This window comes from Zeus faber (genome assembly GCF_960531495.2).
Source record: "Zeus faber genome assembly, chromosome: 12".
In the NCBI taxonomy this organism is placed as follows: Eukaryota; Metazoa; Chordata; class Actinopteri; order Zeiformes; family Zeidae; genus Zeus; species Zeus faber.
In genome coordinates, this window is record NC_137196.1 from 5,691,552 (window position 1) to 5,713,518 (window position 21,967).

General features: G+C 48.0%; 2 protein-coding genes across 4 annotated transcripts in view; both read right to left on the reverse strand.

The window, feature by feature from the left end:
• Window positions 1-571, reverse strand: part of LOC307238140 (rho GTPase-activating protein 12-like) — a 72,221-nt gene extending 71,650 nt beyond the window's left edge. For all 3 annotated transcript variants that reach the window (XM_080011015.1, XM_080011014.1, XM_080011013.1), the window contains exon 1: window positions 439-571. The gene's annotated coding sequence lies outside the window, so the exon portion shown is untranslated. The remainder of the gene's footprint in view (window positions 1-438) is intronic.
• A 14,566-nt stretch (window positions 572-15,137) lies between these two features.
• Window positions 15,138-21,967, reverse strand: part of LOC307238099 (kinesin-1 heavy chain) — a 28,911-nt gene continuing 22,081 nt past the window's right edge. Inside the window, exons 22-26 of the mRNA XM_080010955.1 lie at window positions 21,585-21,656; window positions 20,858-20,962; window positions 20,023-20,239; window positions 19,191-19,326; window positions 15,138-17,776 (exon numbers count right to left, since the gene is read on the reverse strand). Of these exons, the coding sequence (XP_079867081.1) occupies window positions 17,773-17,776; window positions 19,191-19,326; window positions 20,023-20,239; window positions 20,858-20,962; window positions 21,585-21,656 (534 nt within the window). The 3' untranslated portion in view covers window positions 15,138-17,772. The remainder of the gene's footprint in view (window positions 17,777-19,190; window positions 19,327-20,022; window positions 20,240-20,857; window positions 20,963-21,584; window positions 21,657-21,967) is intronic.

Genomic DNA, 21,967 nt, shown 5'->3' on the forward strand with positions numbered 1-21,967 from the left:
CATGTCTAACATTGGAGTAAAATTCCCCTTAAATTTGGATGGAGACATGGTTGCACACGATTGTACATAAAACACCGCGATCTGCTCAAATAATTGCGATCAGGTAAACATTTCAACCAACCAGGTAGCTGTTAACCACGCCTCAAGATAACGTTGTTAGTTCTGACATGGTTAACTTTAGGTGTCGTTAACGCCTTGAAAAGACGAATCAATGCTCAGCCCCTTTATACCTCGACGGTTGTCACTTTCGCGTTAACCCTGGAAGGTGCAGTTGGGGTCGTTTCCCCTGTACCGGACGGACTACACAACTCCGCGGACTGGACTACAATCCCCAGCTCGGTCCCCGAGTCCCCGCTAGCCTCAGCGGGCTAATTGGCTAGCTTTCACCGAAGCCTTCCAAGACGATGTTAAAAGAAGGAGCGAGGGGAAAACTCAAACCTTCGGTCGTGGCGAAGGGCCAACGCGATTATCTCCACTCCTTCGCCGACTCTTTTCTTTATTAGTTTTATCCACTTTGGTCACCGTCCCCTCCACTCGCTCAGTTACTTGTCTGTGAGACGGTAACCGCCGCGCGCTCCCGCTTCCCACTCCGCGCGCCCGACAACGTGGGGCGCCGCCGCACCGCGGGAGGCCCCGCCCCCCGCAGGTGTCTCTGCGGGGCGGGCCCGCCCCCGCCCCCGCCCCGCAGAGAGCCCCCGCCCCCGCCCCACAGAGAGCCCCCGCCCCCGCAGGTGTCTCTGGCCCGCCCCCGCCCCGCAGAGACACCTGCGGGGGCGGGGGCGGGGGCGGGCCCGCCCCCGCCCCCGCCCCCGCAGGTGTCTCTGCGGGGCGGGCCCGCCGGTAGCACCACGCGGTGGCGGCACAGCGGAACTGCATCATCTCCGTCACGCGATCCACTGTCGAGATCCGACACGTGCGTTTCATACAAACTAACGACAGTAGGGAGGCTGCATCGAAACTGAAAACACAGGAAAACCCGCAGTGTGAGGAGGAGAAAGAAACCTCGCACTGCGTCTCAACGTGCTTCAACTCATTATGATACTATATTATATATAACTTTATCAGAATCACAATATATTCGATATTTTTATCATTAGAAGAAGAAGAAGAAGAAACAGTCTTTATTTGTCACACGACACTCCACAACACATGCTTGCACACACACACACACACACATGCTTGATGGTGGCCGGTGAAATGGATCCTCTGCTTTTGACCCATCCTGGCTTGTCCTTCCTCCGGGGGCACAGCCAGGAGCAGTGGGCAGCATACGTGGACGCGCCCGGGGACCAGGTGATAATGTCCATCGCTGGTCAGACGATGATGGGTGCATGTTTTTGGTGGGGGTCCTTACTGACGTGAGGTGGAGGAAACCCCATGTGAGCACGGGGAGAACATGCAAACTCCACACAGAAAGGCTCCTATTTGGGAGATAACCCGCTGGAGCACGGTGCTCCCAAATAGGAGCCTTTCTGTTACATGATCATTATTACCAGAATTATAGCACTTGGGATGATCAGTTTCCACAGCCATTCTCCCGCCATTGTCTCGACGTAATGAAGTGAGGCAGACGCGCAAAACAGCTCTCACTTGTGGTACCAAGACGTTACATTTACATTACATTTACATTTACATTTACATTTAGTCATTTGGCAGACGCTTTTATCCAAAGCGACTTACAAGGGAGAATAACATTCAGCTACATTGCGACAGAGATTAGTGTAACAGCGACAGAGATTAGTGTAACAATCAAACGTTGCAGCAGAACTTTTAAGTGCTGTAAGTTGCGAGGTGGGGCGTCCATGGATCAGGCTTGTTGTTCCAGCACATGCCACAGATGCTCGATCGGCTCAGACCCTAACCCCGTCCATCCACATGATGTAGAAGAAAACATGATTTCTGTCGCTGGTTCACCAGAATGCTGGGAACATCCCACAATACCTGTCATTTTGGAGATGCTGTGACCCAGTTGTTTAGTCATCAAAATTTTGCCCTTGTCAAAGTCTCTCAGATCCTTACGCTTGCCCATTTGTCCTGCTTCCAACACATCAACTTCAAGAACTGACTGTTCACTTGCTGCATAATATATTCCACCCCTTGTCAGGTGCCATTGGAACGAGATGAGCAATGTTATTCACTTCACCTGTCAGTCGTTTTAATGTTGTGGTTGATTAGTGTATAAAGCATCTATGATTCTGCGACTCTACGGTCAGAGACAAGTTTGAGATGTCCACCCTGCCTGAGTCCTACACCTCCTTGAGCGAGGCCAGGATGATCCTGTTTGGATCCACCTACATTCTGCAGCAAACTTTCTCAGTCATGAACATCAGCAAGTCAAAGCACAGATCCAGGCCGGTAGGACCAACATTTGCGTTGCACACTGAGGATTTCTACTTCAAAAAATGCTATCAGAGTTGAAAAAGTAGGACAGCTGCACCGTTTCCATTGATATGCAGCTTTGGTGATGCGTTCTGAATATATGAAATGGCAATAACTGATACACTGATAAAAAAGGTTATGAAAAGAAAAAGTATTGTCATATAACTGAATGTGTTTTGAAGCAAAGTGTACAGGTCTAGAAACTTGACTATGGAGAAAAAACAATATAGTGTATGGTGTGCATATAGTTTCACTATATATAGTGAAACTATATGCACTGATAAGAAACAGAAATAAGCTGACCTGAATAAAAAATATGTGGAAATGGCACTGTTAAATAAATGGCACTGATAAAACTAATCAGCTACTTATTCACTACTGATAAACCGGATCTCTGAGAAAATACATTAATATCATAAGGAATATTCATTTTGCCGTTGTTTATCGAGCAATGGAGGAATATAATAAATTGTAAACTTGGAATGCGGCCCCTCATACTGTCTTCTTTTTTCTTTTTTCTTTTTTTAACCTGTGCTGTCAACATGTTAGGCATACAACACAGAGTATTTATATGCCATTTGCATCCAGGACAGAGTTTGTCTGCAAGTGGAGTTCAAGTTCTCAACCTGCAATGCAACTCTTTATTAATTCTTATGTCATCCAGAAATGCTGCAATAACTCTGTCCTGTGGATGACCTGGAAGATGACAAGAGCACAGTTTTTGGTTGTGGAGAGCCACCACCAACCCCCCTCTTTGGAGAACTATTCATCATGTTTGGGTCTATAAACAACTGATCACTACTCCAAGAGGGGGAGAATCACCATGGTGAGACAAATAAACATAGAAACAAACAACATTTACACAAAAACATAAACATTGGATGACAACATGTATTGAAAAACTGAATTAGGTCCAGGAAAACTGGAACTACAACTGGTCCCATGGCCTCTTCCTGTCAAAGTTATGGCAGTTAATGAGGGAGGGAGGGAGAGGAAAGCATCCCCGGTTGCTGGGGTGCACTCCAAGCAGGGGTGCGTGTGTGCGTGCGTGTGTGTGTGTGTGTGTGTGTGTGTGTGTGTGTGTGCGTGTGTGTGTGTGTGTGCGTGTGTGTGTGTGTAAGATGTCCACCGGTGAGTACATGACTTATCCCCATTGGTACTGGTGTAGAAGGTCGGTATTATGTTGCGGCGCCTCCAAGCAGCGCAAGGGGCCCCGAAGCCCCTCGAACTCACAGCCCCGCGGAGGAGGAGAGGAGATCCCTGGGTACCCCGCCCAGCGGCCCAGAAGAGGGCCCCCAGAGAAGCCAGAGGGCCGTGGAGCAACTCCCACGCCCAGTCCGAGGAGCATGACAAAGTCCCAGGGAGCACGAGGAGGCCCCCTCACACGGTCTTCAAATCATTATACGGCCCTTTAACCAAAAGGTTAAAGGGCCGTTTTAGGTGCGTGGAGCCGCTCGCTGCGATGGAATGATGGGTGTCGGCATCTTGAGACGTTATCATCATCATACATCTACCCTGTCTACAGTATATCTGAGACGCAGCTTTCTCTGCTCTTCAACTGTGCAGAGGAGAGAGAGGAGAAAGAGGAGGATGAGAGGCGAAGAGGTAAGCGGGGTCAATACGTGTGACGAGGTCACACGGATTGTAATTTATGTTTCACATGTTAAAATGTTGTGGTCCCGATTGGTGGGTTTCGCTTTGCGACGTGAAGACAAAGCTGCAATTGGCCAGCCTCCTGTATCAGAACACCGTCTGTGTATTGAACCGTTGCAATCAATCACCAATAACTAAAACTATACTTAAAAACGGGCCCTGGCCATGTTCTTGGCCTGCACGGCCTCCTTGATGCGGTCCACCTCCTGCTGGTAGCGCTTGCGGTCGCGCACTGCGTTCTCCTTGGCCTTATTCAGAGCAGACTCCAGGGCCTTGACCCGCTCGGCTGTAGTGCGAAGACGCTTCTCCAGTTTAGGAAGCTCACAGCGCAAGTCTGCATTATCACGCACCAGCTCGACAACACACACACGTAAAGGTTTTCTTGTATAAAAGATTCAAGATTCAAGAGGTTTATTCGTCACATGTATGTGTAGAGTGACACAGTATGCGGTACAGTATGCTACATTCAGTACCGAAGGTAGTGGAGCCTATGTGTGTGGCTCAGTGAGGACCCCTGGTGAGGTCAGCATTGACAGTCCCTATGGCTTATGGGAAAAAACTCAGTCTCAGTCTCTCTGTTCTCGCTGTGTGACTGCGGAGGCGCTTGCCTGACAGCAGCAGCTGGAACAGTCCGTTGTTGGGGTGATGAGGATCATTCATGATCCTGCGGGCTCTGCTACTACACCTCCTGGTGTATAAGTCTTACAGGGAGGGGAGGGTAGTTCCAGTGGTACGTTCAGCTGAACGCACCACCCTCTGCAGGCGGGCCCTGCAGAGGGCAATGCAGCTCCCAAACCAGGCAGTGATGTTGCCTGTCAGGATGCTCTCCACCGCTCCACAGGAGAAGGACTTGAGGATCCTCACCGAGACCCGGAATTTTCTCAGCTGCCTGAGGTGGTAAAGATGCTGCCTTGCCTTTCTCAACAGAGTTTGTTTGTAAAGTCCATGTTAAGTCCTCTATTATGTGGACTCCCAGGTACTTGAAGCTGCTCACCCTGTCAACAGAAGTCCCATTGATCACCAAGGGCTTGTGCGTCCTCGATAGTAATCCTTGCCTAAAATCCACAATCAGCTTCTTAGTTTTGCTGACGTTCATGCGTAGGCTGTTGTCCTGGCACCATAGTGACAGGTCAGCCACCTCCTTGTGGTAGGCCTTCTCGTCGCAGTCGGTGGTCAGGCCCATGACAACGGTGTCGTCAGCAAACTTGATGGTGTTAGAGCTGGAACTGGCAACACAGTCATGTGCGTACAGGGAGTACAGTCGGGGGCTGAGGACGCAACCCTGGGGGGGATCCTGTATTCAGGGTGAGGGAGCTGGACATGTGCTTGCCCACCCTAACCACCTGGGGCCGGGCTGTGAGGAAGTCCAGGATCCAGGCACACAGCGGAATATTAAGTCCGGGCTCCTTCAGCTTGACAGCCAATCTGGTGGGGACTATGGTGTTGAAAGCTGAACTGTAATCGATGAACAGCAATCTCACATAGGCCCCCTTCCGGCCACCCAGGCATACCTGGGAGACCGCGTCATCTGTGGATCTGTTCTGCGGGTACGCGAACTGCAACGGGTCCAAGGTGCGGGGGAGGGAGGCACAGATATAATCCTTAATCAGCCTCTTGAAACACTTCATAACCCCCGAGGTGAGGGCCACCAGACGGTAGTCATTCAGGCAGGCAGGAGAGGCGATCTTTGGAACAGGAACGACAATGGACCTCTTGAAGCAGGACGGTACCACTGATTCAGCCAGGGAGATGTTGAGTATTGTCGTGAACACCGGAGCTAGCTGGTTAGCACAGGTTTTCAGTACTCGCCCAGATATGTCGTCTGGGCCCGCAGCTTTCCTGATGTTCACCCGCATCAAAGCATTCCTGACCTTGTGCACGGACACTGAGAGTGCGCGCTCATCCCCATCAGTGTAACTCCAATTAGCCGGCGAGCTAACGGTGTTGTTGCCAGACTCAAACCGCCCATAAAAGGAGTTCATCAGGAGGCATCCACACTCGTGGCTGGGGAGGAGTTTTTTATCGTCCGCAGCCCTTCCCACAAGCGTCTTGTGTCCCCCCGCTCCATCTGTAGCTCCACAGTCTCCCTGTACGTCCGTTTAGCGTCCTTCACCGCCCTCCGCAGATTGTAGGACGCTTGTTACGAGGTTATGCCAAGTGAACCCAGGTGCAGAGAACGAGGCAGAGGCGAGGTGGCAAAAATAAAGGTTTAATTGAAACAAGTACCAAAAACGGACAAAAAAAAAAACAAATAAGAATTTCGTGGGCCTGGAAACGAGAGCGTTGTCAGGAGGCTAGACAAACTCAAGACTGAACAACGAAGGACACAAACAACAGGGTATAAATAGGCAAGACAAAAGAAGACAGGTGAAACATATAACCTAATGAGGCAGGGTAATCAGGAACTGAAACAAAGCAACATTGATGAGGCAGTACTGGCGGCATCTGGTGGCCGATGCCGGAAGGCCCCGGGCGAACCCTGACAGGACCCCCTCGTCCAGGAACGACTCCCGACGTTCCCCCAGGAAGTGCCGGGTGGCGACGACGGAAATCCCGGACCAGGACATCCCGGGCCGGAACCCAGGAGCGCTCCTCCGGACCGTAACCCTCCCAGTCCACCAGATATTGCAGGGCCCCGCGGACCCGGCGGGAGTCCAGGAGCCGGCGGACCGTGTAGGCGGGCCGACTGTCAATGATGCGAGGCGCGGGAGGAGGCCTCGTGGTGGGCGCCAAGGTGCTGGTGACCAGCGGTCGGAGCCGAGACATGTGGAAGGTGGGGTTTATCCTCATGGACCTGGGGAGCAGAAACGGTATGCGGCAGGATTGACCCGCCGCATGATCTTGAAGGGCCCAACATACCGTGGCGTGAGCTTGCGTGACTCCACCCGCAATGGAAGGTCCCTGGTGGACAGCCAGACCCTCTGGCCCGGACGGAGCATAGGCGCTGGTCTGCAGCGTCGGTTGGCCTGGATCCGCTGCTGCCGGGATGCCCTCAGCAGCGCCTGAGGAGCCCTCTGCCAGGTCCGTCGGCACCGCTGGGCTGACGGCACTCCCACCTCCACCTCCTGCTCCTGAAACAGAGGAGGTACGTACCCGAACTGGCACTCAAACGGGGACATGCCAGTGGAAGAGCAGTGCAGAGTGTTGTGAGCGTATTCCGCCCACACTAGACGGTTGCTCCAGGAGGCAGGGTTGGAGGACACGAGGCACCTCAGGGTGGTCTCCAGGTCCTGGTTGACCCGCTCCATCTGGCCATTGGATTGGGGGTGGAAACTGGAGGACAGGCTGATGGAGGCACCGAGGAGTAGGTGGAACGCTTTCCAGAACCGGGAGGCGAACTGCGGACCGCGGTCTGACACAACGTCCAGGGGCAGGCTGAACACCCTGAAAACGTGCTACACCATGAGTTCAGCAGTTTCCAGTGTGGCCTCGAGACGGTGGAAGGCCGGTGATGAAGTCCACTGAGAGGTGTGACCAGGAACGACTGGGGATGGGAAGGGGATGCAGCAGCCCCATGGGACGTGACCGGGGGTTCTTGTTCTGGGTGTAGACGGTGCAGGCAGCGACGAAGGACAGGACATCCTGCTCCATGGTAGGCCACCAGAAACGCCTGCGGAGGAACTCGAGGGTGATCCCCTGGAGATCCCCGGGTGGCCAGTGAGGCGGGCTTGAGGTTCTTGGACCCGGGACGGTATGACAGGATGAAGTTGAACCGAAAAAGAGGGCCCATCGGGCTTGACTGGAGTTGAGGCGTTTGGCGTCCTGAATGTATGTCAGGTTCTTGTGGTCGGTCCAGACGATGAATGGGTGTTGGGCCCCCTCCAGCCAGTGCCGCCACTCCTCCAGCGCCAGTTTGACTGCCAGTAGCTCTCGGTTCCCTATGTCATAGTTCCGCTCCGCTGGGGTGAGGCGACGGGAGAAGAAGGCACATGGATGGAGCTTCTTGTCGTGAGTGCTTTGGGGCAGAACAGCTCCCACATCGGAAGCATCCACCTCCACAACGAAGGGTAGGGTGTGTCTGGTGTGTCCAGGACAGGGGCAGTGGTGAACCGCGTCTTGAGAGCCCTGAACGCCCCATCAGCCTCAGCAGTCCAGACGAAGCGGGCTGTGGATGTCCTAGTGAGGGCGGTGAGAGGAGCAGCCAAAGTGCTAAAACTCCGATGAATCGTCTGTAAAAGTGGGCAAACCCAAGGAAGCACTGCACCTGTTTGACTGAGGTGGGTGTTGGCCAGTCATGGACGGCTTCGGTCTTGGCAGGATCCATCTGGACGTGACCCTCGGTGATGACAAACCCCAGGAACTGAACGGTGGTGGCAAGGAACTCACTCTTCTCCGATTTCACATAGAGGCCATTGGCGAGCAGACGGTGAAGGACCTGTCTCACATGCTGTATGTGTTCGGGAAGGGTCCTCGAGAAGATGAGGATGTCATCGATATAGACGAACACAGAGCGGTTGAGAAACTCACGGAGGACGTCGTTTACAAAGGCTTGGAAGACAGCGGGAGCATTTGCCAATCCAAAAGGCATGACCAGGTATTCATAATGGCCGGTGGATGTGTTGAAGGCGGTCTTCCACTCATCCCCCTCACGAACACGGACGGGGTGTATGCGTTTCGAAGATCGAGTTTGGTGAAGATGGTGGCGCCTTGGAGTTGCTCGAAAGATGTGGACATGAGAGGAACGGGGTAGCGATTCTTGACCGTGATCTTGTTAAGACCACGGTAATCAATGCAGGGACGCAGGCCGCCATCCTTCTTACCAACGAAGAAAAAGCCTGCGCCCGCCGGGGAGGTGGAAGGGCGGATGAAACCTGAGGTGAGCGCCCCCCGGATGTACTCCTCCATGGCTGTAGTCTCAGGGGCAGAGAGAGAGAAGAGACGTCCTCGAGGAGGGCAGGTGCCAGGCAGAAGGTCGAGGGCACAGTCATACGGCTGATGGGGAGGAAGCGTGGTGGCCCGTCTCTTGCTGAAGACCTCCCTCAGATCGGCATACTCGTGGGGCACTCGTGAGAACTCGGGATGGATGGGGCCTTGAATACGGACTGGAGCCAGGACACGGACAGGAACTCCGGAGTGGGCTGGGGCTTGTGAAGGGGCCCGAGGTTGGAACTGGACTAGAGACTCGAGAGGGTGAAAAGACGGACTACAACAAAGACAGTTGGTGTGGCAGGCAGGACCCCATTCGGTGAGGCGCCCGGAGGCCCAATCCAGATGTGGGTTGTGACAGGCCAGCCATGGGTAGCTCAGGACCAGTGGAAATTCAGGAGAGTGGATGAGGTGGAGCTGGATTACCTCTGAATGTTTTCCCTCCAGTGACAGCCAAAGGGGGGCGGTGAGATGGCACACGCTACTGGAACCCAGTGGTCTTCGATCCAGGGCTGTCACCGTGAGAGGGAGAGGGAGCTTTAGGGCTTTTTTTACATTACATTGATCAGACGCTTTTATCCAAAGCGACTTACAATTATTCAAAAGCCGACGGACGCAGCCATCAGGAGCAATTAGGGGTTAAGTGTCTTGCTCAAGGACACTACAGCATGCTAGCAGGAGGAGCCTGGGATCGAACCAGCAACCTTTAGATTACTAGACAACCAGCTGTACCTCCTGAGCTACCATCCCCATGCAAGGCTTTTGCTAGCCCTACATCCAGGAAGCTACCTGCAGCGCCGGAATCTACCATAGCTTGGAGGGAGTGATGTTCTCCCCAGGCGAGGGAGGCTGCCAGCAGGAGCCTGGTCGCCTCGAGCTCGGGAGAGAAGGTTGGCCTCGTCACAGTTCTCCCTACCCTTGGACGAGAGTTGGCTTTTCCCGAGAGCTCAGGGCAGGAAGAACGGAAATGCCCCGAGATCCCACAGTACAAGCAGCGGCGCTCCCTCATCCGCCGGTAACGTTCGGACCAAGAGAGCCGTGTGCTGCCTCCTTGCATAGGCTCCTCCATCGATGCTGGAGACGGGCTCGGGACAGCTCGGAGATTCTCGGGAGACGTCGTCCCCAGGACTGTTCTGCGCGCTGGTATTGGTGAAGCAGAAGAACGGCGTTCCCTTTGTCTCTCCCGGAGGCGGTTGTCCACCCGAATAGCTGTTTCGATGAGCGTGTCCAGGTCCTCCTGCGCCTCCCGGGATGCCAGCTCGTCCTTGAAACCATCAATGAGACCCTCCTGGAAGGCCGCGATGAGTGCCTCGCTGTTCCATCCAGACGCCACTGCGAGGGTGCGGAACGTGATGCCGTATTCCGCTATGCTCTGTTCCCCCTGGCAGAGCCGGAGTAGCCGTGTTGACGCCTCCCTCCCACTGACTGGGTGGTCTAAAACTCGGCGCATCTCTTGGGCAAAAGCCTGTTAGCACCAGATGGCTGTGGCCCAGGAGAGTGCTTTGCCTGTGAGTAGTGTGACAATGTATGCCACCCGTGAGCACTGGGTGGGGAACTGTGATGGCTGGAGCTCGAAAGCCAGGGAGCATTCCGTCAAAAAGCCACGACAACCTCCTGGGTTACCGTCGTACCTCTCTTGCGCCGGCAGTCATGGTTTGCGGTGATATGGAGGACGCATGTCCATGGGAGGCAGCGCTGGCGCAGGAGCCATAGGTGGAGCCTGTGCCTGGCTCTGCTGGACGGCCTGGGCGAGGGACTGCAGTTTGTTCAGGATCTGTTGGAGACCCTGCTCATGACGGCCAATCGCAGTCCCCTGGTTCATCAGGGCCACCCGCATGCGTTCCATCTCTGGAGGCTGACTCTCTGCTGGGTCCATGTTGTGGCTCAGTCTTGCTGTTACGCTGAGGTTATGCCGAGTGAACCCAGGTGCAGAGAACGAGGCAGAGGCGAGGTGGCAAAAATAAAGGTTTACTTGAAACAAGTACCAAAAACGGACAAAAAAAACTAATAAGAATTTTCTGGGCCTGGAAACGAGAGTGTTGTCAGGAGGCTAGACAAACTCAAGACTGAGCAACAAGGGCCCAAACGACAGGGTATAAATAGGCAAGACAAAACGAGACACAGGTGAAACATATAACCTAATGAGGCTGGGTAATGAGGAACTGAAACAAAGCAACATTGATGAGGCAGTACTGGCGGCATCTAATGGCCGATGCCGGAAGGCCCCGGGCGAACCCTGCTTTGTAATTGTCCATATTTCCGGGTACAAGACCATCGTTGTAAGCGGCTGTGCGAGCATTCAGAGTGCAATGGATGGATTTACCCACGGTTTCTGGTTTGGAAATATCCTAACTTTCACTGTGGGAACGATGCTATCTGCTACCGTAGTCACAAAGCTCTGCACTACATCCGTAAACTCGCTGACGTCACTTGAACTTGAAACATGTCCCAGTCTACGTCAGCGAGTGCGTCCTAAAACGCAGCCTCTGATTGGTCCGTCCACCACTTCACTTCCCTCGTCACCACCAGTTCTCGCGCCATCTAAGGCCTGTAAACCGGAACCAGCGAGATCGTGGCGTGATCTGATTTCCTTAAAGCAGGGATCGAGACGTCTAGTATCCGTTCTTGTAAGGTGTATAACAGTGGTCCAAAGTTCTATCTCCCCTGGTTGCACACGTGATGTGTTGGTGGAAATTAGGCAGAACTTTTTTAAGGTTCGCCCTGTTAAAGTCCCCAGTTACCACCACAGCCGCGTCAGGATGTTTGTTTTGAAATCCGCACAACACATCATACAGGTTCGACAGTGCTGTGTCAGTATCCGCTTGCGGTGGGATATAAACGGCTGTAATGATGACCGTGCTGAATTCCCGGGGGAGATAAAATGGACGGCATAGTATGGTCAGCTGTTCCAGGTTCGGCGAGCAGGAGTGGGAGAGGAATTTGGTGTTGTTGGCGTTACACCAGCGGTTGTTTACCATTAGGCAGACGCCTCCATCTTTGGATTTCCCCGACTCCCCCGATCTGTCGCCGCGGAACACGGAGAAGGACTCAGCTGGACGAATGGCTTCATCCGGCACCAGTGGGTTCGACCATGTTTCCGTCAGGCAGAGGACGCAACAGTTCCTCGTGTCTCGTTGGAATTTAATCCTCGCTCGAAGTTCATCCATCTTGTTCTCCAGGGACTGAACATTGGCAAGAAGGATGCTTGGCAGAGGTGGACGGTAAGGTTGCGTCCTCATTCTGACCCGAATGCCGCCTCGTTTACCACAGTGCTTCCTCCGTGGGTCCGCCTGTGGAACAGCGGCTCCATTTTTGTTGTTGTTGTTGTTGTTGTTGAGCATCTGACCGTGTAGAATTTCAGCCAGCCACTCTGCTTCCACGGATAAAAAGTCCAAAAATTGTTTGTTTAGGGAAATTTTTATATCCATGAGTGCATCGCGGTCGTAAGAGGTAACTGCCGATGCTTTTTTGGTGGACATTATGATAAATACGGAAAAAAATACTGAAATTTGCAAAAGTCAACCGGAGCGCCGGCGCAGGCGAACGCAAGTGGCGGCGTCACTATCGCCATATAAAAAACAATAATAATTACAGTTATAGATGTCAAAGGGAGCCCAGAAATTCAGCTACATTTACCCATGGAATGATAGATTTTTTTTTCTACCTTTACAGTCTATTGCTTTTATTTTTAAAATTTTATACACGACTAATCCCCACGGGGAAACGAGTCCCCTGCATTTGACCCGTCCTAGTATCCTTCCTATCTAGGAGCAGTGGGCTGCCGCGTGACCGCACCCAGGAATCAATTCCAATTCTCGACCCCTGCCTTCTTCAGGGGAGTCGAGTGCCAATCCGAGACTCAACTTTGACAACTTGTATCAAATCAAAGTCCCGTTGAGAAAACTTGGATGCCATCTTGGCAACACTCCAGAGCAGTTAGTCTGTGGCTCAAAAGACCAGACTCCTAGTTTTCTGAAGAGTAGTTAGTTATTTAGACGCCTGGATGAGTTGTATAAAACCAAGCGTCAAATGTTGTTCGGCTGTCACGGTTTGTGAACCTTGGTGAGCTGCTCAAGATTGTTCTCAAGAAAGGAGATCTTCTGTTTCTGAGCCGCGCCGCCCCCAGTGTTGTCGGAGTCCATCTCGGGGCTCTGAACAGCAGGTAAACAGCAGGCAATAACACAACAGACTCAATTAGTGACATTTTTAAACGTAGAGCTCAAACCATTTTTTTTTTATTGTTTTTATTGTCGATGGAAAATCTAGGTTTATTGTATCTTGCCATATTTTTTTATTGTTCACTGTTAACTGTTTATTGTATAGTTAAATTCCCGTTAGTCGTCAAATTTGATTATGATTATTCTGATCGTATAATTGACATTTTCTTTTTTTAAATATTGCTTTATTGCGATTGCCTACTGCAATCTCCCTCCGGGGATAGATAAAGTATCAATCTACCTATCTACTATTGTCACCATTCATACTATTATGCTAATTATTGCCATTATTAGAAGAGTTATTATTGCGATGCCACATTTTCTGTAACACTGTAATGCTATCTCACCAGACTATAGATACATATACTATACAATATGACAACACATATATAGTATATAAGCTTGTTACCACTGTTGCTTTTGTTAATGAAAAACTGAAGTCAGTCGTGTGTGGATGTCATGAATTTACTGCATTCACAGACAAGATGAATAAAATGTGTATTTGGGGCAGTTCTGACATGCCATCATTCAAGTTTGATCCAGATTGGTCCATTATTGTGGAATAATTTAGTAGGCTGTTTTTTTTTCTTGCGAAAAACCTGCAGGTGTAATGTAACTTTATACTGTAATTATACTGTATATAGCCTATAGACTGAATTCATGTGAAGAAAGTCCTATTTTGATTCAAAGATTATTTCATTTGAATTTAATTATTTATAGGTTTATAAAATAAATTATTATTGTGAAGCCAGTTTTCTGTTGATTTATAAAGTGCAATAACAGAATTGCGTTCCCCGAAATTGATTTGTTATCGTGATAAATAATCCTGATAACAATATTGACAAAAATTATTATGAATATCATTTTGTCCATAATCATGCAGCCCAACTTCAGAATGATAACGGCCATTAGGTGCAGCATAGGAAAACCACCCACAGCCGCAAACACTGATCATAGAATTACACTGTAACCAGACCGGACGAAGGGCCGACTACCCTTGACCCCATGTACTTCTGCCTGCAGCTTTATTTATTATTAATGTATATTATTGGTGCACACTACTGCTATAGACTATAACTAATGTAGTGTAGCTGCCACCTCCCCATAGTGAGGTCCCTAGTAAACCGTAGTGCTACTCTGTTAATTTTGTATTTTTGTTAATTAATTTAGTCTTTTATTTAATGTTTAATTTTACTCTTTGGCTGCTCCAGAATCCCATCTCCCCTGAGAACTAATATCCTATATCCTTTATTTTATCTCATAAAAATAGCAGTATATTCTCTACCTTTAACTTAAAAATATATTCTAATTGGATTTAATCGTAAAATTCATTGTCAAATCTACACTGTATACAGTATATCTGAGTTTATCTATTTTTTTTTTTTTTGAAAGACTGATTTTATTGGGCATTAGGTAGAAGTAGTGAAGGTTATGAACTACATTATGCCGCTGTTATTACCGTATGTTTCTTTTAGGTAAGATATCAAGGTAAGTGAGTAGGGGATGGATTAAATCCAACCTTTACTTCCCCACCCCACTTCATACAGTTAAGCACAAGGATTTTCTTGGATTTCTCTCTACAGTTAAGTAGAAAGTGAGTTGGATTCATCTAGAACAGGCAAGGAGAACAGACACCCTATAAAGGCCTGCTGCAAATCAAAGGTTGGACATCGGCTTCCATGTCTCTTCTCTTCATTCCCTTCATGCCGGAAGCTCATGCCAGGGTCTCTTTCTGTCATATCAGGCGTCAGAATTAATCGGGTAAAGAAGAGTTAAGTCATGCGACCAGCTCCTCGGTACCAATGACAGATGTGCCGACACTTTTGACGTGTTTTCTCATAATTATTTAATCACACATACATTTACATCATGCAGTCAATCCAAAAAAAACAAAAAACGGTGATCTTATCGAAACCTTCCCATTTCCCCCTCCGCGTCCGAGCCCTGCTATTGTTCCCCAATTTCTCTAGGAATGATCCAGTACCTTTTTAGGCCCCCACCCTCCCTCCTCCTTCTCCCCCTCCGCCTTGGAATCCTCAAAACTGTCTTTAGAAATTGAGCAACTATTACACAGTAATAAAAAGTGGCTAAGCATTTTCTTTAGAATCAACGCAAATGAACTTCAATTTCAGTACAACACCATATACATTTTTTTTCTTCCATTATTATGCAACAATTTTTTTTTCTTTCTTTCCCCATGTCATCTCCAGTATTGGCGGGAGGTTAAGTTAAATATTACAGTTTCGTGACCATGCGGTTGTTGCCTTTAAACACGCCTAAAAACGTATAAACGTCCTGTCACAGCTGAGGGAGCTGCTGCACCTGCCGCGCTCGCGTCATCCAACGCCACAAATGACATTTCCACTGTTAACGTTTAAAATAGTTCCATTCACTGGGCTTTGGAAAGGACATCAAAAGCAGCTGCATGTGGAGTGTGTTTCTATGTGAACGAGTGGAAATGGAAGTGGAAATTATTCACAAAAAGTTCCTGTTCAAAGTCGATAGATTTAACCCGGAGACATGTTATTGTGGCAGGACTATGGCAAAAAAAACAAAAAACAAACTCAAATCACACTTAATATTTAAGGGTATACTGCAAATTTACATTGCACTTGCACAAGATTTTAGTGTCCTCATGCCGGGGGGGAGGGCATAATCACAATGGGTTCTGCAAATGCTTACAGAGTTCACAGGATAAAAACAGAGTATGGTGAGAGGACCGGGGGGGGGGGGGTGGGGAATTGTTTAAAAAGCAGGAAAAACATAAAAAAAAAATATATATATATATACGAATAGCGGTTAACAGAACCCTAAGCCCCAGAACTAGCCATTAGTTAGATAAACCTTCCTGTTGATGACAGAGGACCTGTTACAAATTTCCCACAAGGCCTCAAGACCGCGGCTCTCTCCTGATTGGCTGATCAGCGGCCGTCGCATCCCCATCTACACACATCGACCCGCACAACTCAAACAAACAAACAAAAAAAAAAAATACAGTACATAAATCCAGCAAAAATAGAATAACAAAAATCACATCCAAAAATTAATTTTGCAATTGATGACTGGGCACATAGTTACTATGGTTCTACATCCAAAACAAAAGGAGAACAAAAAAAAGACAGGGCAGTTTGTCCGATTAAATTATTATTTTAAAGTGGGCATCCATGATATGAAAATTCTATTTTTTCCCTTCTCATTTCGATTGACGTGACACATCAGGGAAAGCTCAAAGCAGAGCTGAAAAAAAAAAAAAAAAAAATATGTAATGGAGAAACGTTGACGATAGTTCATTTTGCTTTAAAAAACAAAAAACAACCCAAAACAAAACAAGGATCCCACCTTCTTCTGAAAATTGGAGTAAAAGGGGGCAGCAAGGTCGTGGGTGCGTGACACCAACCTAGCTAGGACAGGACAAGCGCTGAGTGTGCGAGTGTTCTCAGTGTATGCCTGCAGTCTATGTGCTCCAATGTGCAGAGATATAAATAGCATCCAGTAACACGGCATCCAGTAATAAAACTCAGCCAGATGTAAGAACGGTACATTTAGCTCACACATAGCATCTGCTAAAAGGTTGCGTTTTAAATTAATTTTTTTATTATTATTTTGTTTTAACCGGACCACGCTCCTACACCTTTCCATGCCTTTCCACGTCATTCTTTACAATAAATCGTTCTTGTGAAGTCACCAACAACGAGTATAGCTTTCATGTCATTAATATTTTTTTTAACTTAATGATAAAAACAATTGGCCTCCACAGGTATTTAGTTAAATACATCTACACTGTTTGCACAATTTTTTTTTTGTTTTTTTTTCCCCCTTCTCCTTTAATTCGTTCACCCAGAACCCCCCCCCCCCCCCCCCCCCCCGCATCCACCTCCCGGAAAGGGTGTGTGCAGTACTGGCGATTTTACATCTGTACAAGACGAACCAACAGAACAGCAGTGCTCGACGCCGGCTAGTTTTAAAACTGTAGCTTTTATCTTTTCGTTGTTGTTGTCGTTTTTCCTGAAAGAAGCATGTAAACGCTATCCACAGAAAGGGAAGTAACGACCGAATGTACAGAGCCTGTTTAGCCTGTTTGGAGTAGGGTCATATATATATATATATATATATATATATATATATATATATAGTATTATTTGTTTGTTTTACAGATCTTACTACTGTTACATTCAGCTTGGCACAGTGCAGAAGAACTACTCGCACGACCACGGATGATGACAAACCTGTGAAGAAAATTATAACATAATAAACATAATAACAAAACCCCCAAAGCTACACATTCGAGTCTGCCACGGATTTGCTTACTGCGCTCGAGACTGCGTTTGGTTTTTGGTGGCTGAGAGTAGAGGTTTTGTGTGTTCTTTTTTTTTGGGGGGGGGTGGGGGGGGTTGGTGTTGCCATGTTGCGGTTTTCTTTCACTTTATAATATTTAGAGAGGGAGAAAGACATAAGAGAATACATGGGGGGTGTTGGGGTCAGGTGCTGTACAGGCCGGGGGGATATTTATATATTTATATTTCACAACTCCCTCGTCGGGTCTACGCCGCGAGGGGTGGGGTGGGGTGGGGGAGCCGCTCGCTGCGATGGAATGACGGGCTGCGGCGGGCGGTGTCGGCGTCTTGGGTGGCGTTCGGCCCGCCGTCTCCTCTGCTCTTCAGCTGCAGAGAGGAGAGAGAAGTGGAAAACGAGGGAGGAAGGAGGATGAGAGGCGAAGAGGGAAGCGGCCGGGTGTCGTCTTGGTCACGTTCTGGGGCAAAACATTTGTCGCCAACCAGATGAGGTCATATGTATAGGTATTCAAGTTTCCCGTTAAGATGTACTCGTTGATTAGAAGCAACACCAGGTTCAAATATTGTGGTCCCGATTTATGGTAGTTTTTATTGGACTTTAATATTTCTAACCCACAGAAGACAATCCACAAATGTGTACCATGATCCAAAAACATGTATTTTTTTATTTTTATTTTTTTATAAAAATACAGAGTGATTTGCAAGTGCGCATAACTTACACTGTAAACATGAATTATAATTTTGCATAAAAATGTTATAGGTTTTAGGGGTAACCCATTTCATCACAATAAATATACATGTTAAGGCATATTTCAGCATTTGTGGATCCGCTTGTACACAGTTTTGGACATTTGTGGATCGCTTGCTGTCAGTTTGTGGGCCACGTCACATTTGTAAAGTTTTGTCCAATTCGTACCGCCGGTGCAGTAACTAGCTACACCAGCAGGTGGCTACATACCCTCACGTGAGTTGACTGTACTACAGTCCGTACTGGAAACTACCTATGGAATACCATTTTAGTCAATACAAAATAAATAAATAAATAGATAAATATCCATGAAATAAAGTTCAAATAAATAAAATAGGGAATAAATCTATAAATGAATGTAAATATAAATGAGTAACTATAGTTCAATAAACTAATGAATATTTTCTTTAAAATGGGATGTTTTTCAAGACTACTTTTATTCATTTCAGGGAACTTTTATTTCATTCAACATCTCCATCTGTTATATATAATGAATGGAGCGTGGTTCTCACAGCCTTATTGGTTCACGTTTCAAGACGGGTCAGGTGGGTGGCCGACTTCAGCACTGTCTCTTTGCGCCGAGTGTATATGGGCCGGTCCCTGCCCAGAGCGAGGCGACTTGGTTGGGGCGCACTGAGCACAGTGCGCCCCAACCGAGGGTCGTGCCAGGGACAAGGGGGCCCCGTCCCGTCCATAAGGTGGAACAGGGAAGGCGCAGTAAGTAACCAAGTACGCCAGCTTTACAGGGCTCCTCCGCTCCAACCTCGCTGCTTCCCAGCGCCGCAGACGCTGTTACTCACTGTGTCTGCCCTGGTCCAATTTGCACGGGGACCTGGGGTACACTCTGTATACGCATTACAGAGTAAGTTATGCATATTTGCAAATCGCTCTATTTTCGTGGATGACTTTACACAATAGAAATAAAAAATAATCATGTCTGTGGATAGTGAGATATTTTTAGATCAATAGTACACATTTATGGATTGTCTTCTGTGGGTTAAAAATATTAAAAGTCAGTTTAAGCACTCCACTCACGTCTTGTCCTGCTTGCCAGTGCCCCCTCCCCTGATGGACACCGTCTGACTGTTCTGGTAGAAGCCCCCTCCGCTTCGGTTGATGTTGGGGTGGGTGGGGGACGCGACAGGCTGCTGTCCGGGCCGGATTGGTTTGGCTGGGGGGTTGGAGGGAGGGAAAGAAAGAAAGAAAGAAAGAAAGAAAGAAAGAAAGAAAGAAAGAGAGAGAGAGAGTTTAAGGAGAAGCAGTACTACATATGTACTTAGATCAAGCACTGCCAGTTAAGTTATGATATTCTTCATTCGCTTTTGAAGCGAATGAAGAATATCATATCACCTCTTTTCCACTGCATAAAAAAACCCGTCAACATCTCTGGCTTTTGTCTTGTGGGAAAGATTACAATTGGCATTCATTCCTGGAACAAAGGACTCTGCAGTAGTCAAGGATATTTATCGGCTCCAGCTCCAATCGACAGTGATGGAAACGTGACATCTGGGTAGACACGCAAATTTTTGCCCCGTCTGGAGGTTGGCTCGTAAATAGAAAGTAATAACCATGTATCATCAGATCATGGTTTAAAAACAGTTAAAAAAATGCATTTAAAAAAACCTAAATAGAAACGGTAATTTTGGTGTAAAAACAGTATGAGAAGCAAAATGGAAGGTGTTGTCTATTGTTTACTTCATAACTTGGTGATTATAGTATAATCAGAGAATAATTTAACACTTTTCCTTGATCTAGAGTTAAATAAATCTGAAAAAACTCAGGAACTGTCATTGCATCAAAACAGGAGCTCTAATACTCCTGAGCTTGTTAGGTTGATTTGTTTGCCCCACCATGTCTCTCTACTTACCGATCTGGGCCGAATGTCCCCTCCTGGCCATGTTCTTGGCCCGCACGGCCTCCTTGATGCGGTCCACCTCCTGCTGGTAGCGCTTGCGGTCGCGCACTGCGTTCTCCTTGGCCTCCTTCAGAGCAGACTCCAGGGCCTTGACCCGCTCAGCTGTAGCGCGAAGACGCTTCTCCAGTTTAGGAAGCTCACAGCGCAGGTCTGCATTATCACGCACCAGCTGGACAACACACACACGTCAAGGTTTTCTTGTATAAAAGATATATATAAAAAACAAGAATAATTACACTTGTGGATGTCACAGGGAGCCCAGCAATTCAGCCACATTTACCCATGGAATGATAGGATTTTTTTTTTTTTCTACGATTACAGTCTATTGCTTTTATTTTTTAAATTTTATACACTTCTAATCCCCACGGGGAAACGAGTCCCCTGCATTTGACCCGTCCTACTATCCTTCCTATCTAGGAGCAGTGGGCTGCCGCGTGACCGCACCCAGGGATCAACTCCAGTTCTCGACCCCTGCCTTCTTCAGGGGAGTCGAGTGCCAATCCGAGACTCAATTTTGACAACTTGTATCAAATCAAAGTCCTGTTGAGAAAACTTGGATGCCATCTTGGCAACACTCCAGAGCAGTTAGTCTGTGGCTCAAAAGACCAGACTCCTAGTTTTCTGAAGAGTAGTTACGCAGTACGTATTGTCATTTACCATTTCATATTTAGACGCCTGGATGAGTTGTATAAAACCAAGCGTCAAATGTGGTTCTAACGGGCACGGCTGTCACTGAAAACCATTCTTTTGAAACCGTAAATTCCTTTGTGACAGTTGTATGACCTACCTGTTTGTGAACCTTGGTGAGCTGCTCAAGATTGTTCTCAAGAAAGGAGATCTTCTGTTTCTGAGCCGCACTGCCCCCAGTGTCGTCAGAGTCCATCTCGGCGCTCTGAGCAGCAGGTAAACAGCAGGCAATAACACAATTAGTGAAGAAAGGATATCTGGTCTACTACTGTGCCAATGTTTTGATAAGTAGAGCAAAAAAACAAAAGTAATGTGACGTAATCACATTTGTAGCTCTTATTTCCAGTATTTGACTTATTCTGCAATTGGTTTAAACTAAAATCATGATGCAGCAAAAAACAAGGGTCTTCAGATAGGACCCTAACACCAGTCATCCACATGACGTCGAAGAAAACGTGATTCATCAGAACAGGCCATCTTCTTCCATTGCTTCATGGTCCAGTTCTGACGCTCACATGCCCATTGTAGGCACTTTCGGTGGTGGACAGTGGCTACGCAGCCCCATACGCAGCAAGCTGCAAAGAATTGTGTGTTCTGACACCATTCTTTCATAGCAGCATTAACTTTTTAATCAATTTCTGCTACAGTAACTCTTCTGTGGGATTGGACCAGATGGGCTAGACTTTGCTCCCCACATGCATCAATGAGCCCATGAACCTGTACCCGGTACCAGGAGTAAAGTGAGCTAGATTCCTTCCCAGAGTCTCCGCATGTTTTCCTTCTTAGCAAAGCTCCAGCTTTAATAGAGACTTCATAATGCGGTTCACCTTTTTCACTCTGGTGGCCAGGTCCTGGACAAAGAGTTTCCTCAGGTTGTGCAAGGTCTGCAGCTCCTTGGCCTGGGTAGAGAGATCACACCAGTTAAGAGTACACAAGAAATGTAACCCAGGCGCGACACGTCAACTGTGTCTTCTCTGTAGATTATTTGAGAATAAGGTACCATTTGTAGAGTCTGTCAAAATAGGAATACAAATTAAGAGATTGAACGTTTTACTGAACAATATTATTCGGTGAACAGATGTTAGTTCGGGCTTATTCGATATATTAACATTACAATATATACATAATTTTTTCCTTAGAGTCATTTTGTTCCAAAAGCAGAAAACCAAGCCACTCATAATATATACACATAACAAAACATCTAAAAACA